General features: G+C 45.3%; 1 protein-coding gene across 1 annotated transcript in view; it reads right to left on the reverse strand.

Moving 5' to 3' along the window:
* Positions 1-19,282, reverse strand: part of pcca (propionyl-CoA carboxylase subunit alpha) — a 426,732-nt gene that overhangs the window by 227,720 nt on the left and 179,730 nt on the right. Inside the window, exons 11-12 of the mRNA XM_055636654.1 lie at positions 17,962-18,056; positions 12,252-12,402 (exon numbers count right to left, since the gene is read on the reverse strand). Coding sequence (XP_055492629.1) covers positions 12,252-12,402; positions 17,962-18,056 — 246 coding nt within the window. The remainder of the gene's footprint in view (positions 1-12,251; positions 12,403-17,961; positions 18,057-19,282) is intronic.

A 19,282-nucleotide genomic window follows, 5' to 3' on the forward strand; every position in this document is an offset into this window, starting at 1 on the left:
CATAAGAGATTAGTATACAAACTTAAAGCACACGGTATTGGGGGTTCAGTATTGATGTGGATAGAGAACTGGCTGGCAGACAGGAAGCAAAGAGTAGGAGTAAACGGGACCTTTTCACAATGGCAGGCAGTGACTAGTGGGGTACCGCAAGGCTCAGTGCTGGGACCCCAGCTATTTACGATATATATTAATGATTTGGACGAGGGAATTGAATGCAACATCTCCAAGTTTGCGGATGACATGAAGCTGGGGGGGCAGTGTTAGCTGTATGGAGGATGCTAGGAGGCTGCAAGGTGACTTGGATAGGCTGGGTGAGTGGGCAAATGCATGGCAGATGCAGTATAATGTGGATAAATGTGAGGTTATCCACTTTGATGGCAAAAACAGGAAAGTAGACTATTATCTGAATGGTGGCCGATTAGGAAAGAGGGAGATGCAACGAGACCTGGGTGTCATGGTACATCAGTCATTAAAAGTAGGCATGCAGGTGCAGCAGGCAGTGAAGAAGGCGAATGGTATGTTAGCATTCATAGCAAAAGGATTTGAGTATAAGAGCAGGGAGGTTCTACTGCAGTTGTACAGGGTCTTGGTGAGACCACACCTGGAGTATTGCGTACAGTTTTGGACTCCTAATCTGAGGAAAGACATTCTTGCCATAGAGGGAGTACAGAGAAGGTTCACCAGACTGAATCCTGGGATGTCAGGATTTTCATATGAAGAAAGACTGGATAGACTCGGTTTGTACTCGCTAGAATTTAGAAGATTGAGGGGGGATCTTATAGAAACTTACAAAATTCTTAAGGGGTTGGACAGGCTAGATGCAGGAAGATTGTTCCCGATGTTGGGGAAGTCCAGAACAAGGGGTCACAGTTTAAGGATAAGGGGGAAATCTTTTAGGACCGAGATGAGGAAAACATTTTTCACACAGAGTGGTGAATCTCTGGAATTCTCTGCCACAGAAGGTAGTTGAGGCCAGTTCATTGGCTATATTTAAGAGGGAGTTAGATGTGGCCCTTGTGGCTAAAGGGATCAGGAGGTATGGAAAGAAGGCAGGTACAGGATACTGAGTTGGATGATCAGCCATGATCATATTGAATGGCGGTGCAGGTCGAAGGGCCGAATGGCCTACTCCTGCACCTATTTTCTATGTTTCTATGTTTCTATTGCATTAATGAGCCTGTAAAGCTGCAGGAAGTAAGGTCCAATGTTCTGTTGCCAGTACACATGACAATTAAGCACTCTTTCTCTTGAACACTCCCAAGTGGCACGTAAACCTCGCCACCATGATATTGATCCCCTCCAGTTTAAGTGTAACTTGACCCGCTCTATACATGTCACCTCTGCCCCAGAAGAGATCCGAATGGTCCAAAAATATAAATTGCTGTCCCCTACGTCAACTCCTCAGCCATTCCTCTTTCAGGTACTGCAAGGGGGAATGACTGCTCAGAGGAGATCGGCAATAAAAGTGATGTCTGCGGCTTGGTTCTGAGGCACAACGGGAAACACTGAAGTCAGACAGGGCAACTGTGATAGGAGACTAATTAGTTATGGGGACAACAGGAGATTTTGAAGCTACAAATGTGACTCCAGGATGGTGCATTGCCTCCTCAGGATGTTTCTGAGCAGCTACAGAATATTCTCAAGGAGGAGGTTGTGCAGCCAGAAGGTGTTCATAATCATAATAATCATAATCGTACTTGATTAGCCAAGTGTTTTGCAACATACGATGAATTTGATTTGCCATTCAATCATACCAATAAAAAGCAACAGAACACACAAAATACATTTTAACATAAACATCCACCACAGTGACTCCTCCACATTCCTCACTGTGATGGAAAGCGAAAAAGAGTAAAATCTCTCCCTTCTTTGTCCTCCAGCGGTCGGGGGCCTCTAACCTTCCATTGGCAGGATGATCTTACTCCCATAGCCGGCAGCGGGCCTCCTCGTCGGGGCGATCAAGCTCCTGTATCGGGGGAAATCAGAGCTCCCCCTCGCCGGGCGAGCTACCCCGGGTCGGGGCTAGACGAATGTCGTGCGGCTTTTTGAGCTTCCCGACGTCGGTCTCAACCCGAGTCGGCGAGCCCTTGATATTAAGTCTGCAGGCCACGGTTGGGGCGTCGATCCCATGCAGACAATCGGCTCCGATAGTAAGTCCACGCACCGCGGTGCCCCGAAGTCCTGAGCAAGTCCTCCAGCTCCACGATGTTAGGCCGCAAAGCGACGGGAAATACAATCCAGACAATTGTATCTCCGGCAAGGTAAGAGATTGAAAAAAAGTTTCCCCTGACCCCCCTGCCCAAAGCCCCACATAAAACAAACCAGAGAACATTAACACATACTTTTTAAACACACTAAAAATAAAAATAAAAGAACAGACTGTAGGTGAGGCTGCCATCGAAGTGCCACCCGGTGTTCCTGTGGATAAAGCCTCAGACAATGATGAGAAGGCCTACCGGGAGGATGTGGCTGATCTGGCACTCTGGTGTCAGGGCAACAGCCTCTTCTTGAACATCAAAAAAACTAAGGAGCTGATCGTGGACTTTAGGAGGGCACATCATCCGAGCACGTACACATCATTGAGGATAAATGGGGATACTGTGGATATGGTGAGCTGTTTTAAATACCTGGGAGTCCAAATCTCTGAGGATATGACATGGACATCACACGCTGCAGCACTCGTGAGTAAGGCAAGGCAGCGCCTTTACCACTTCAGGCAATTGAGGAAATTCAGAGTGTCTCCGAGGATCCTCCAGTGCTTCTACTCAGCGGCTGTGGAAAGCATCTTGCCCGGAAATATTACAATCTGGTTTGGGAATTGCTCTGCCCAGAACAAGAAGGCTCTGTAGAGAGTAGTGTGTTCGGCCGAATGCACTATGGGAACTTCACTCGCCCCCCTGCAGGAACTATACATCAGGAGGTGCAACTCCAGAGCCAATAAAATCATGGGAGACCCCTTCCACGACTGCAACGGACTGTTCTAGCTGCTACGGTCAGGCAAATGCCTCCGTTGCCATGTTGTGAGAACAGAGAGGTTGAGAAGAAGCTTCTTCCCAGAGGCCATTAGGACTGTAAACTCCTATCTCACCAGGGACTAACTTTACTGGACCACTCTATTGCTTCTTTTTTTGTTAATTGCTGTTTTTTTCCCTTTTTCCTTCCGCCCACAATATTTAATATGAAAAAGAATATGTGATTCTGTTACATTCTGGTGTAGTTTGTTTGGTTGTTTGTTTGTTTGTCTTTTTGCACAAAGTCCGCAAGCATTGCCACTTTTCATTTCATTGCACATCTCGGATGTGTATGTGACGAATAAACTTGACTTGACTTGAGTGCTGTGCATATTGGCACAAATTTGTCCTATCTTCCTTTTACTACCCTCACTAGCACATGATGGTAAATCTAGAGATTACTACCTTTGAGGACCTGCTTTATAACCTTTTGCCTAACTCTTTAAATTCACTCAGCAGGACCTCATCCCTTTTCCCTGGCTCCTATACCATCTGAGAATGTGGCCATGGTGGTATGGGTCTGATGATATTAGCTGCATTCTTGAGGCTACTCTTCCTGTCAATGTTCCTAGAGTTGAGAAATCATGAACTTGAGGACATAGCTTTAAGGTAAAAACATTAATTGAAATCATGGGGAAAATGTTCTTACACAGAGGGGAAAAATACATATGGAACGAGCTGCCAGAGGAAGTGGTGAATCATCCTGCAGTAGGAAAGATGCCATTAAGCCGGAAAAAAGGTAGAAAAGATTTACAAGGATGTTCTCAGACTCAAGGGTCTGAGTTATAGGGAGAGGTTGGGCAGGCTAGGACTTTATTTCTTGGAGGGTAGAAGACTGAGGTTCCTATAGAGGTTATTGTAGATCAGTGTCACTCATGTTATGAGCCATACTTTGTAGCTACCCCCACTAGCTTAACTGTAGCCTCCCTGCCTTGTTCCCACACTCTTAGAGAAACGTGCTAGTATGCAGTTACCAATGCTGTAATGTTAATAAAGTATTTGGACCTTTATCACAGCGTAAGACTTCAGTTATTTAAACAGAAGAATCACAACATGGTGTCAGAGTATACAGACTCACTCCTTGCTTAATTGTACTGTTTTTATTTTAGTATATTGTTTTTTCAACTGTATTCCAATGGCTTCTGCTTTTAGAAAACCAGAGATGCAGGCATTTGATGAGGATCTTGCAGAACGGAGGTGTGTATTTGAAGAAGATTTCTCAACCTACATTGAAGCGGCTCACCCTACTGCTACTCCTTGTGTTCGAGCGTCAATTCTTCTTAGTCTGGCAGGCACAGAAGCTGCTCGTTGTGCCAGAAGATTTCACTATGAACCGGCTAGATTTGACCAGGCTGGTGTCCAGATCACTCCTGCTGAATCTATTCGAGACCCTGACTGACTACTGCGCAAATTCCGACAGTTATGTGAGTTACGTCCCGATTTAGTTATTGAGCGGCATCTGTTTTTTTCACGGTGCCAGAGACAGGGAGAACCTGTGGAGTTGTATGTCAGTGCACTGAAGCACATCGCCAGTTGGTGCGATTTCAGAGATATATGTGATAGCCTTATCCGTGACCGTTTTGTTCATGGCATTCGCAATGATAAATTACGTGACGGGTTACTGCGGGATGACTCTGGAGACTGCTGAAAACCAATGTTGTACTGCTGAAATGGCTGATGCTCACATCAAAGTCTTGGGACACTCTGCCGCTCGTGAAAATGTGCCGTCTCTGCTGGGTGTCAACGCATGTCAAGACATGGGTCTGATTTCTTTCAGCCCTTTTGTTTGTCATCTGATTACAGACTGTGACTTTAGTCAACAAATCCTGACACAATACAAGATTTAGTTTGACGATAAGTTGGGCAGGTTGCCTGTCAGGTACACGATTACCATTGACCCTGAGGAAATTCCAGTTGTTCATCCAGCTCATAAGATTCCCCACGCTATGCGGGACCGTGTTCAAAGTGAACTTAACAGAATGGTGTCTCTCGATGTGATAGCTCCCGTTGCTGACCCCTCGGATTGGGTTTCCACCATGGTCATGGCGACCAACAAGAATAGAGACGAGATACGGATTTGCATCAACCCCAAGGATTTAAACACTGCAATTAAATGACCTCACTATGCCATGCGCACTGTGGATGAGATCGCTGTGCAGATGGCTGAGGCAACTGTATTCACGGTGCTAGATACCAAGAGTTCACTCTGGCAGATTTTGCAGGAACATGACTCCTCCAAGCTAACCACTTTCAGCACTCCGTTCGGGCGTTACAGATTTCTTCGCATGCCCTTTGGAATAAGTTCTGCTAGTGAAGTATTTCAACAAGCTATGGAGCAGTTGTTTACAGGCTACCCGTGCTCCATCGTAGTGGATGACATCCTCGTTGTGGGACGAATGGTCGAAGAACATGATGCCAATCTGACGAAAGTCTTGGATCGCGCCAAGGCCATCAACTTCAAGCTGAACCCTCAAAAATGCAAATTCATGGAAAATGAGGTGAAATACCTAGGCCATGTGTTTACCAAAGATGGCCTAAAAACTGATCCAGTGAAAACCAGTGCTATCAACGAGTTCCCAGCACCCACAGACGTGCTACGTTTGCAGAGATTTCTTGGCATGGTTAACTACTTGAGCAAATTCATCAATGAGATTTTCTCAGCAGCCCCACTTCTCGCGGGGTGGTTTCGAAGTTATCTCGCCATTTTTCAGTCCACGGATCTCTGGGTAGACTGTTAACCGAAAACGGCAGTCAATTCACCAGCCAACACTTCAGGGGGTTTGCTACACGCTGGAATTTTCGACACATTACCAACAGCCCTGAATATCCACAGTCGAATGGACTAGCTGAGCGGGCCGTCAAGAGTGCTAAACAGCTCATGGAACGTTCGCACAGAGCTAATTCCGACATGTTCCTGGATCCACTCAACTTACGCAAGATCTCCCGTGAACCGGTTTTTGGTGCACCTACTCAACGTTTATTGTCGAGGCAGACCCGAGCCACGGTGCCTATGGCGGATCAGGCATTGATACCGCAGGTGGTTCCACCTGAGGAGGTTCAGTCCAGGTTACAACAAAAACGTGACATTCAAAAACAATGGTATCATAAAACAAGTAGGCCGCTGCCATCATTGACCAAGAGGCAGGTGGTTCGTTTGCAGACTGACAAAGGCCATGACCGTATTGGTGTGATTTCTGGAGCTGCTTTTGAGTCACGCTCGTATCTGGTGAGTGCCGATGGCGGCACCTACAGGCGTAACAGGCATCATATCCTGCCTGTGAATGAGCCAGTTCCACCTTCGTATTATCCAGACAGTACAAGTGTACTTCTATCTAGTGGCACTCCTCCGCCTATACCAACACAACAACCTATGTCTGCAATGGCTGGTTTGCCAGTGGCGACTTCACCTGCGCCACAGTCTCCTGTTTCATCTCTGGGAATACTGGTTCGGTCTCCCTCACCTGTGAAGCCACCTGCTCTGTCCCCGGGGCGAAAGAACGGAGATAGTCTTTATCGTACACATGCTGGTCGTGTTTGCAAACCGGTTGTGAAGTACCCGGGCTATGTTTGACTTTCCTCCAGTTTATTATCAATTGCTATGCATGTCTTACTTAGTTGATGGTTTCGTACTGATGTTTAATTCTTTAAGAGGGAGGATGTCACTCATATTACAAGTCATACTTTGTAGCTAAGCCCACTAGCTTAACTGGAGCCTCCCTGCCTTGTTCCCACACTCTTAGAGAAACATGCTAGTACAGGTGCACAACCTTTTATCCGACGATCCAAATAACGAAAAGCTCTGAATAGCGACATTTTTTCGGTCCTTGAAAAAAGGTCCTTGAAGACGTTCACCGAGGGCGGCCCGCAGAGGTGACAGCGGAACCTCCGGTCGGTCCTCGAAGAAAGGGGAACTAAATCCCCATTCATAAAAGAGAAGGTGAGGGTATATTGCGCGGGAGGGTTAATAATTGACAATATGCTGCTATCTGCCCGTTGAGTTAAAAAGTTCCCACGGTAGACTCACGATACACAGTGTATCGTGAGTCTTGCGTGGGAACTTTTTAACTCAGTGTGCAGGCAGCAGTAGATTGTCGCTCCCTTCAGTTTCACCCCACCTACACCCCTCTGCTTCCCGGTCATGTGTGTGACCCCATCCCTCCCCTCTCCAGCTCCCCGCGCATTGCACCGGCGCGGGGGCTTTGCACTGTCTTCACGTTGGAGCCAGTGCCAGTCACCGGAGACGTCAGGACCACCGGAGACGTCAGGACCAACGGGACACCGACCCCCAGGCCCACTGCAAGCACGGAGAACCCAGAGACCCACAGCCAGCAGCAGCCCAGCCCCGTTCCAATTCCAGAGGAACACGCCCTCCGCTGTCCCCGTAGGGACAGAAGCTGATGGCTCGGGCTGTGACGTCTCCGGCCACCCCCCTGTACAGGAGCTGAGACTGGGAACTGTGGGGTTTTTTGCAGTTGCAGAGGGAGGGGGCAAGGGCGGTACAGTTCCCAGTCTCAGCTCCATTCCAGGGGGGTGACCGGAGACGTCAGGACCAACGGGACACCGACTGCAAGCACGGAGATCCCATAGACTCACAGCCAGCAGCAACTCTAGCCCAGCCCCGCTCCAACTCCAGAGGAACCCGGGTTGCGGATGAGGGGGCGCAGCTCGGGCTGTGGGCGAACTGCCACTTGTCGCTGTAGCGGCGCATCGGGGAGCGGGTTCCTGTTGGTCCTGACGTCTCCTGCCATCCCCCTGGACAGGAGCTGAGAGACGTCAGGACCACCAGAAGCCGCTCCCCGATGCGCCGCTACAGCGACAAGTGGCAGTTCGCCCACAGCCCGAGCTGCGCCCCCTCATCGGGACACCGACCCCCAGGCCCACTGCACGCACGGAGATCCCAGAGACTCACAGCCAGCAACTCTAGCCCAGCCCCGCTCCAACCCGGGTTGCGGATGAGGGGGCGCAGCTCGGGCTGTGGGCAAACTGCGACTTGTCGCCGTAGCGGCGCATCGGGGAGCGGATTCCTCAGGAGTTGGAGGATACCGGTGGGGGCGCTGCACTGGCAGCAGCCCTGTCAGCAGCGTGTTAGTCTTTTCAACTTTTTTAATTTTTTTAGTATGTCTTAAAGTCTGTTTTTAGTGTTTCTTAGTGTGTTTTGTGTGGGGGGGTAAGGGGGAAACCGTTTCGGCCGCCTCCTCCATGGAGAGGCGACTTTTTCCAGGTCGCCTCCCCCGTGGCCTAACAGCGAGGATCGGCACGGCCTTTCCCGGAGACGCGCCCGGGGCTCGGGGCTCCGGGTGCAGCGTGGACTGTCAGCACGGAGCTGGGGCTCACTGGAGGGGAGCGCACCGTTTCGTTGGCCCGCAGCAGACGGCAGCCTGAAGCCGCGGTCTGCACAGCTCCAGCTGGCGCGGCGTCTACAGCCCGGGATCCCTCGTGGGGGACCCGGGGGGAAGAAGAAGCTTCCACCGCCGGCCCGCGGCCATCTTCTACCGCGGTTCCGGTATGGACTTACATCACCCCTGGAGGGGAGCTTCGACCGCCGGCCCTGCAGACTGCGGTGCTTACGGCTGCGACGTGGAGGGAACTTTAAATCGTCGGCCGCCGGCCTGCGGCCTACACCAACTAAAAGCCGCGGTCTCCGGTGGGGAGGAGCCGACTCTGGACTTACCTGGACTTGTACCTTGTCCTTTACCATCTGGACGCCCGCAGCAACGGCTGCGGAGGGTTGAGGTCCCGACCACGGGGGGAAATGGAGGAGGACTGGCCAAATTGTGTGCCTTCCACCACAGTGATGAATGTTGTGGTGGATGTTTATGTTAAAAATTTATTGTGTTTTTGTGTGTGCCCTTTATCATTGTATCGCTGCTGACGTATCATTTCACTTGCACTTTTTGTGCAATGTGACAAATAAACCGTTGTATTGCTGTATTGTATTGTATATGACAGGGAGACACAGCGACTTTTGAGAATGGTGTGCAATGACTTCCAAAGTTCTGCCCACACAGTCAGTACACCTCTCCTACACTTGTCTCCCGCACTAAGATCATCTCGCAGAGAATGATCCCAGCCTAACCCTCCCTATTCTCTCCTATTCTGCAAGAAAAAACTACATTGAAGACTCAAACTCGCGATCGAGTAACTGCCGGGATCGAGGCGCAAACTCGCGACCTTGCGGATATGAGCCGAGCACGCTACCACTGAGCCAGCCGTTAAAATCTACGCTAAAAATCTTCCATTCCGAAAGCCGAAAAATTCTGAATTTACGAAAAGTGTCTGGTCCCAAGGCTTTCGGATAAAAGGTTGTGCACCTGTATGAAGCTACCGAAGCTGTAACATTAATAAAGTCTTTGGACCTTTATCACAGTGTAAGACTTCAGTTATTTAAACAAGGGGTACAAATCACGAGTGGTACAAATAGGGTGAATGCACACTGCCTTTATCCCCCCCAAGGTTGGGAATCAGGAACTAGAGGGCATATGTTTAAAGTGAGAGGGGAAAGATTTATTAGGAACCTGACACGCAACTTTTTCACACAGAGAGTGATACACATAAGGAACGAGCTGACAAAGTAGTAGTTGGGCAGGTACAATAACAACATTTAAAAGACATTTGGACAGATAAATGCATAGAAAAGGTTTGGAGGGATATGGGTCAAAGACGAGAAAATGGAACTAGTTTAAATGGGCATCTTGATCAGCATGGATGAGTTGGACTGAAGGGGACATTTACGTACTGCATGACTCTATAAGAAACTTGCGTTAACATTTGCTAACCTTTTATTAATTTGACAATAGAAACTTTTAAAGGCTGGCAACTGTTAATGATGGAGCACATTTGTTATTTCCTCATTTTCCAGCCCATGTTCCCACATTTCTCTTCAAGATTAAATCTTCGGATATAAATATCCAACCAGATGAATGCAGTAACATTAGTGATTGCAAGTCAAATTGAAAGCCCTCAAATTGATCTCATTCTCCTGCTCTTCCTTCACAGCCCTGTGAATTTCTCTTTTTCAATTATTTAGCTTTTATAAATTACTGCTTACCCACTCTATGAAACAGTTGTTGATTTTACCAGTTCTTTGCATTAAAAAAAAGGTTCAGAATTATTTCCACCTCCCAGAGAAAGTAGTTTATTTTCTCCATTCTATAAGAAACTGGTGTGAAATTTTGGGTAGCATAGTGGCTCATCCAGCAGAGCCACTGCCTCACAGCACAGTTCAATCCTATCATCGTAAACTATCAGTGTGGAGTTTGCACACTTTCCTAGTGACTGTGTTGTTTTCCTCTTGGTGCTCTGGCTTTTCTCCACATAACAAAGAGATGCGGATAGGTGGGTTTTATTGGCCACTATAAATTCCTCCTGGTTTATGGTCGAGTAATAGTGGGGGGCAGGGGGGGGGGGATGCAGGAGTGGAATTGATGAGCATGTGAGGAGTATAAAAAATGGGGTTAATGTAGGATTAGTGCAAATGAGTTGTTGATGGTCAGCGCACACTCAGTGAGCCCAAGGGCCTGTTTCTATGCTGCATCTCTTTATGACTCAATGAAGTTGAACCACTTGATTAAGTTGTTGCTTAACCTTCTCTGCCCCACGGCAAAAAGAACTCAGCTTCTCGCCATATTCACGCCATTATTCCTGGCATAATTTTTTTAAGGTCTCTCCATGTACAACCATTTTTTATATTTGTGTAATAACTCAGAGATGTTTAAATGGATTAAGAAAGAAAATATTAAGTAAATCATTTTAGTACTAAATGATAATCCTGTCAAACTATCTTTCCTTTTTTTATTATTGGAAGAAAGATGATCATTTTAGTCAAGTCAAAACTTGACTATCATTAAACTTCAAGCCTCTCCGTAAACATTGCTCCTTCCATTTTAAATGAAAACACACTTTTTATTGTTATCCATAAAACACATCTCATTAGGCAAGGTATGCAGACTGTGGCTTTGAAAAACATTTTCAAAAAGGCTTGATTCTTAGTGCTGACACCAGCATCAATTTCAGTGCAACACAGCATGGATTCAGCACTAGAAAAATCTAATAGGAAATTTTGGCTGCCAAGTGGGAAAAATATCAAAGCATTAAGACGAGCTACATACCACAGCCCCTCTGTGGCGCTTAACTGTATCCCTCTAAAGGTCTTTAAGGTTACTTGAAGCATGGGATAAAATGTACTCAGCAACAGTAGATGCCATTACATGGAATTTATAGCATTAAAAAAACTGGCCATTCAGCCCAAGAGTGCATGCTGGTATTCTAGATTAGGTATACAAGACTTTTCCAATTCCTCTTCACCTTCCCAATCACCATTTCCTATTTTCTCACTCCCTCTTTTTCTCTCATATGTTTTTTCTTCAGTTTCCCCTTAAAGTGCGTCCCTGTCTCTTACCTTGGCCATTCCCTGTGGTGCATGTTCCATACTGGCTAAATGTCACAGTTTAGTTTAGGTTAGAGATACAGCGCGGAAATACGCCCTCCTGCCCACCGAGTACGTGCCGTCCAGCAATTACCACACACTAACACTATCCTATATACAATAGGGACAATTTACAAATTTACCAAAACCAATTAACCTACAATCCTGTACTTCTTTGTGTGGGAGGAATCCAGAGCTCCTGGGGAAAAGTCACACAGATCATGGCCAGAACGTACAAACTACATATATACAGCATCCGTAGTCAGGATCAAACCCGGGTCTCTGGCGCTGTAAAGGGCCTGTCCCATGAGCATGCGACCTGCATGCGGCAAGCGCGACCAAACTCCCGGAAGCGGGGGCCGCGCGGAGGTCGAGTGAGTGACGTGAAGTTCAAGCGAAGTCCGTGGGAAGTTCGCGCATGACGTACGGCGTCAAGACGCTGCATACGGCGTCGAGGCAGTGCGTACGGCGTCGAGGCAGCTGCGGGCCGGCAGGCCGTTGCCGCACGGAATTTTTGAACACGGGTCAGTTTTTCAGAGCCCCGCGTGATGTCGGGACCAGCTCCACACAACTCCATACGGCTCCGGCGATCGAAGTGGGACCGGCCCCGCGAGGCCGTACGGCTCAAGCGACCACGTTAGGTCGCGCTTGCCGCATGGAGTCGCATGCTTGTGGGACAGGCCCTTAAGGCAGCAACTCTAACATTGTGCCACCGTGCCGCCCTCTACTAGTTATCTACTGGGTTCCCTGGTAACCATCCGTCGCCATTCAAATCTGCCCAAAGAGCTCATAGGAAAAAATATATCTTTCTATACCTGAAGTCGAGTGTTCATTTCTAAGAAATAAAAGCTCCTCTTTGAGTCGACAAGGAATTCAACTGTGCCAGCAGAGGAATAATTGACAGCTTTTGCCAACGCCACTGCTTGTTCTCCCATGGCTCTTCGAGTCTCTGGATCCAGAAAGGTGCTACATTAAAATAAATGAAAATGTATGAGCACCTGCACAATACGTTTTAGCAGCAATTGAGTGTCACATGTGACTCAGTGGATTGTGCTTTTGCTCCCAATAACCAGATGCCTCCAGAAGTCAGGTCGACCCACTGGTTGGCGGTGCTACAATGGCTGGAGTACCATCTCTCAGATTACCACTTTTCTGCTCTCTCAGAGATTCCATGCGATTTGGAAATAGAGCAGTTATATACAGTGTCCTCCATAATGTTTGGGACAAAGACCAATTATTTATTTATTTGCCTCTGTATTCCCCATTTTATGAATTGTATTAGAAAAAAAATCACATGTGGTTAAAGTACACATTGTCAGATTTAAATATAGGCCATTTTTATACATTTTGGTTTCACCATGTAGAAATGACAGCAGTGTTTATGCATAGTCCCCCCATTTCAGGGCACTATAGTGTTTGGGACACAGCAATGTCATGTAAATGAAAGTAGTCATGTTTAGTATTTTGTTGCATTTCCTTTGCATGCAATGACTGCTTGACGTCTGCGATTCATGGACATCACCAGTTGCTGGGTGTCTTCTCTGGTGATGCTCTGCCAGGCCTGTATTGCAGCCATCTTTAGCTTATGCTTGTTTTGGGGGCTAGTCGCTTCAGTTTTCTCTTCAGCATATAAAAGGCATGCTCAATTGGGTTCAGATCGGGTGATTGACTTGGCCACTCAAGAATTGACAATTTTTTAGCTTTGAAAAACTCCTTTGTGGCTTTAGCAAGCAGTATGTTTGGGATCATTGTCTTGCTGTAAAATGAACCATTTGCCAATGATTTTTGAGGCATTTGTTTGAACTTGAGTTCAAGTTCAAATGAGTTTATTGTCATGTGTCCCTGATAAGACAATGAAATTCTTGCTTTGCTTCAGCACACAGAACATAGTAGGCAATTACTACAAAACAGATCAATGTGTCCATATACCAATATATAAATATATACACACATGAATAAATAAACTGATAAAGTGCAAATAACAGATAATGGGTTATTAATAATCAGAGTTTTGTCCGAGCCATTAATAGCAGGCTGTGGGGAAGTAGCTATTACTGAACCTGGTTGTTGCAGTCTTCAGGCTCCTGAACCTTCTACCTGAAGGTAGCAGGGAGGTGAGTGTGTGGCCAGGATGGTGTGGGTCTTTGTTGATACTGCCAGCCTTTTTGAGGCAGCGACTGCGATAAATCCCCTCGATGGAAGTAAGGTCAGAGCCGATGATGGACTGGGCAGTGTTTACTACTTTTTGATAAGATGTGTCTATACACTTCAGAATTCATTATGCTACTACCATCAGCAGTTGTATCATCAATGAAGTACACAAAGAACACCCCCACCACCGTGTTTCTCAGATGAGGTGGTATGCATTGGATCTTGGGCAGTTCCTTCTCTCCTCCATACTTTGCTCTTACCATCACTCTGGTATAAGTTAATCTTCGTCTCATCTGTCCACAAGACCTTTTTCCAGAACTGTGGTTGCTCTTTGAAGTACTTCTTGGCAAACTGTAACCTGGCCAACCCATGTTTGCAGCTAACCAGTGATTTGCATCTTGCAGTGCAGCTTCTGTATTTCTGTTCATGAAGTCTTCTGTGGACAGTGGTCATTGACAAATCCACACCTGACTCTTGAACAGTGTTTCTGATCTGTCGGACAGGTGTTTGGGAGTTTTCTTTATTGTAGAGATAATTCTGTCATCAGCAGTGGAGGTCATCCTTGGCCTGCCCGTCCCTTTGCGATTGGTAAGCTCACTAATGCTCTCTTTCTTCTTAATGATGTTCCAAACAGTTGATTTTGGTAAGCCTAAGGTTTGGCTGATGTCTCTAACAGTTTTATTTTATTTTAGAAGAGGTGGAACAGGCTGGGACTCTATTCTTTGGAGCGCAGGAGGATGAGGCGCAATCTTATGGAGGTGTATAAAATCAAGAGAGGAATAGATCGGGTAGACGCACAGAGTCTCGCCCAGAGTAGAGGAATCGAGAAACAAGGACATAGATTTAAGGTGAAGGGGGAAACATTTGATAGGAATCTGAGGGGTAACTTTTTCACACAAATGACAGTGGGTGTATGGAAGGAGCTGCCAGAGGGGGTAGTTGAGGCAAGGACTATTTTAATGTTTATGAAACAATTAAAACAAGTTCATGGGTAAGACAGGTTTAGAGGGATATGGGCCAAATACAGGCAGGTGGGACTAGTGTGGATGGGGTATGGTGATGGCATAGACCAGTTGGGCGAAGGGCCTGTTTCCACACTATAGAGCTCTATGCTTTATGAACAGGGAAGTTCTCCACACTGACCTTCCCAATATTTATTCATTAATGAATTTCACTAAATCAGATTATCTGATCATTTTTCTATCGTTGTACAGAAATCGGTCGTTGGCTTCCTTTCATTACAAGACGACTACATTTTAGAAAAAAATTGAATTGACTACTGGAACCGACCAGGTCTGGAAATGATGGTATCATAGTACAAGTTATTTCTTGTTGAGGTCAACAACAAACAATGTTATTTTTAATGCCAATTAAAAATTTGTCACATGAAATTCTGTTATGAAACCAAATCATTGTGATCTAAAATCTGGTTAAAAAGATTTGAGGACGAAACTTAAAGAAGTTCACTATGTCAGTTTGATGGACGACTTTCCTCCAGATCACATTGCAGCTTTGTCCCAAAAACAGGCAAAGGGCCAGAGAGCCCAAGGCTGGTGAGAGTGGTCATCCCTGACATTAAGGCACCATTTTTTCCATCAAAGTGGCTGCTTCTGTTTCTGATGTTCTGCGCCACTAATATAACTTGTCTCCTTTTTTAAAAATTAATCCCACATTAGTTCTGCAAATAAAGTTTTCCAACGTAGACATGATTAATTTAAAATCTATTTTGATCAATGCCTCAAGAAGCCCTCATTGTTAACTTGATAGGAGTTAACTGACTCTGCAATTCTCAGACCAAATGTGCAAAAAGAGAAAAATGTCATTCTGCGCTTAAAATTCTAACACTTAAAATTAAAACATTCCATGCTTCTTCAAAAACATGTTATTCATAATTGGAAGAATACTGCAACCCAGAATAAGGAAAGAAAGTTCATGGCAAAAATAATTTTCAGCTGTGATAACAAATTTAAGGACATTTATTTCATTAGTTTCAGTTAGAAATAGTTTCTTTTTCTCCAATGCCTGACAGAAAAGAGATTCTCCTAAGTGCAAAAATGCAGAATTACCATCTATGAAATTTACAAACTATCATTTGATATAAAATGTGAGTGTTCTATATCACTGCAACTGTCAAGATTATTTTGCTCCTTTGGCTCCCAAATTTGGCAGTTTCAGCTACAGGTTTTTCCAATCTCCACCTTCCTGACTTTTAGCTTGCAACTAAATTAAGAACCATTCAGTGCCCTTTTGAGATTTTGAGACACTAGAATTAGGCGAGAGAAGTGAATATCAGTTTAGTTTATTGTCAGAAGTGTACCGAGGTACAGTGAAAAGCTTTTGTTGCGTGCCGACCATTCAGCGGAAAGACAATATGTGATTACAATAGCCATGTACAGTGTGTAGATACACGATAAAGGAATAACATTTAGTGCAAGGTAAAGCCAGTAAAGTCCCATCAAAGATAGTCCAAGGTTCACCCATGAGGTAGATAGGACTGCTCTCTAGTTGTGGTAAGATGATTCAGTTGCCTGATAACAGCTGGGAACGTTGGAAAGAAACTCTAAAACCTTGGAGATGCACCTTATGAACCTCTACTCTTCCCTTCCACTGCAGCACCATTCATGATCTTAGCAGCTGCAAACATCATAGTCCAAATAAACACAATTGCTTTTTCATCTCTCAGCAGCATGTTAAGAGTCAAGAGTATTTAAATGTCATTGCATCGAGAAGGGGATGAATAAATTCTTACTTGCTGCACCTTTAGAGGCACAGTAATGCTTCCCAGGTATGGGGTAGAATTATTAATGGTTTATTATTTTCACATGTACTGAGATACTGTAGGAAAACTTTGTTTTTCATGCACTCCAGGCAAATCATACCATACACGAGTACAACAGATTATTCAAAAAGAGAAAGTGAACAGAGTGCAGAATATAGTTACGGCTACAGAGAAAATGCAAATAAAAGAAAGGGTTGCCACAAGGTAGATAGGGAGGTACACAAAATTGCTGGAGAAACTTAGCGGGTGCAGAAGCATCTATGGAGCGAAGAAAATAGGTGACGTTTCGGGCCGAAACCCTTCTTCAGACTGATGGGGGGTGGGAGGGGAGAAAGAAGGAAAAAGGGGAGGAGGAGGAGCCCGAGGGCGGGGGGATGGGAGGAGACAGCTCGAGGGTTAAGGAAGGGGAGGAGACAGCAAGGGCTAGCAAAATTGGGAGAATTCAACATTCATGCCATCAGGATGCAAGCTGCCCAGGCGGAATATGAGGTGCTGTTCCTCCAATTTCCGGTGTTGCTCACTCTGGCAATGGAGGAGACCCAGGACAGAGAGGTCGGATTGGGAATGGGAGGGGGAGTTGAAGTGCTGAGCCACCGGGAGTTCAGGTAGGTTATTGCGGACTGAGCGGAGGTGTTCGGCAAAACGATCGCCCAACCGCCGCTTAGTCGGGAGATTGGGGAATGCGTCCTGAAGTGGAAGTCAAGAATTGAAAACTGAATTCACATTACTTTTATCACCCAATGGGAATACATTTCCCCCTTTTTGATAGGTTAGGCAGTCTGCCCCTTTGAGCCCGTCCCACTATTCTCTGAGGTCACAGCAATCCTCTACCTCAGCATCATTTCCTAGCATTATCCCCATATCTCTTGAGGAGATTCCTAAGTAACCAGAAATCTACAGGTCACTGCTATAAATGAACTTAAGGATGGAACCTACACAGGCTCGAGGATTTAAAATGCTTCCACACTCTGAGTGTAGAAATCTTTCCACGCCTCAATCATCGACAGCCAACATCTTATTCTCAAACTGTTATCAAGCTGTTTAACAATTTTGTAACTTTGTTTGAGAAATACTTTTTCATTGAGAGATCTCCTCTCATTCTTTTAAGCTCAACAGAAGACAGTCCCAGTCTACTTGATCACTCCCCATACCCGCTATCACTGGAACCAGTCTGCTAATCTTCACTGCGCTCCCTCTCTGGCAAGTACATCCCTTCTTGGGTAAGGAGACCTAAACTGTACACAATACCCCAGGTACACTCACCAAGGTTCTAATAATTGCAAATGACCTCCTTACTTCTGCAATCAAACCCACTTATTATAAAGTCTAATGTACCATATGCTAAGTGCCTGCTTTCCTTGTATATTGGCCTCAGTATTTCTGTACAAACTCACCCAGGCCCTGATAAACATCAACACTATCCAATCTCTCAAGATTTAACAAACACTCTGCTGTTCTGTTTTCTTCATCACAGCGAATAACATTTTTCCATGTTATATTCCATTTGCCATAATGTGATTATCTGTTACTCAAGATTTTAATGAAAAACAAGAACAATGAAACAAGGTGTGTCATAAGGTTCTGTAAAGCCTTACCTTGGTGCCTCTTCTACAACTTTCTGATTTCTCCTCTGAATGGAACACTCTCTCTCATTCAGCCAAAGTGTGTTACCGTGTTTGTCTCCTATAACCTATGGATAAAAAATGCTTCTGAAAGACAAGTATATACATTTTTAAAATCTTGTATGCGAGCATTGTTAATATTAAATTCAAACGGCACGATCAATCAAGTAGGAAAAACAAACTGCTGGAAATGGACAGATGAAGAGTGACCCAAAACAGTGTCTATTACCCTCCATCGAAGCTACCTTGGCCCGCTGAGGCCCTCCGGCTGTTTGATATTTATTCCCGATTCCGGCATCTGAATCCTTTTGTGTGTCTCGCTTAGCCACCAATTATCTGTTTGAATGCTATTTTTTTTAGTAAGATATTTGACTGGGTAAACATTTTTTCAATTGTCCACGTTAGTTTTCAAACCTCCTATTATGAGTGCATTTGTTCCCATTATTTTTCGCTTGTCATTAATGTCCTTCTTTCTGCATGTCATCATTCATCCAGATATCTCCTGAATCCAATACTGTAGGACACAAATTATTGGAGTAACTCAGCAAGTCAGGCAGCATCCCTAACGAACATGGAACGTCACCTATCCATGTTCTCCAGGGATGCTGCCTGACCTGCTCAGTTATTCCAGCATTTTGTATCATTTTGAGTAATGTCCAGCATTTGCATTTCTCTATTTCACCAATATTGTAGCCCTGGATACAGCTTGTCATTTGTGGACATTTAAAATGAGTAGTTTTTAACCTCAGGGAATCACAGCTGAATACCCCTTGCACAAATGTCCACTTCTTCCTCAGAGGAATGGCAAACAGAAATGACAAATCACCTTGGATTTCCTCTTCTGTAATGCTGGCTCCTCTATTAAAATCAACTGACTTAGCACAGGTCACGGACAAGGCTGAGCATCTCCTAATCGGCATATCTTGTTCTCTCCATGAAATAAATTCACTGAACAATCAAGAGAGTATCCATCCTCATCAATATAAGTTGTGAGCTTTTCGAGCATTTTATTTTCCTTGTCACTCTGTCAGTGTCACCTATTCCTTTGACCATTCTTTGCCATATACATGTACAGGAAAACACTTTCTATTCTTCCCCCAATCAAGTGAGCACAAACATCTTCATTATTACTCCCAAGCCAGCCATAATTATAGACTCTCTGAAAGAGACTACTGATTAATTGGTGCTTCAGGCTGTGGTGCTCATCTTCCCTAGAAAGACACTTTTCATTGCATTTATGTATTTAAGGAATTATGTTAAATACATAACCTTGCTTTGATAACATTCTCACCTT

This window comes from Leucoraja erinacea, chromosome 6, assembly GCF_028641065.1.
Source record: "Leucoraja erinacea ecotype New England chromosome 6, Leri_hhj_1, whole genome shotgun sequence".
In the NCBI taxonomy this organism is placed as follows: domain Eukaryota; kingdom Metazoa; phylum Chordata; class Chondrichthyes; order Rajiformes; family Rajidae; genus Leucoraja; species Leucoraja erinaceus.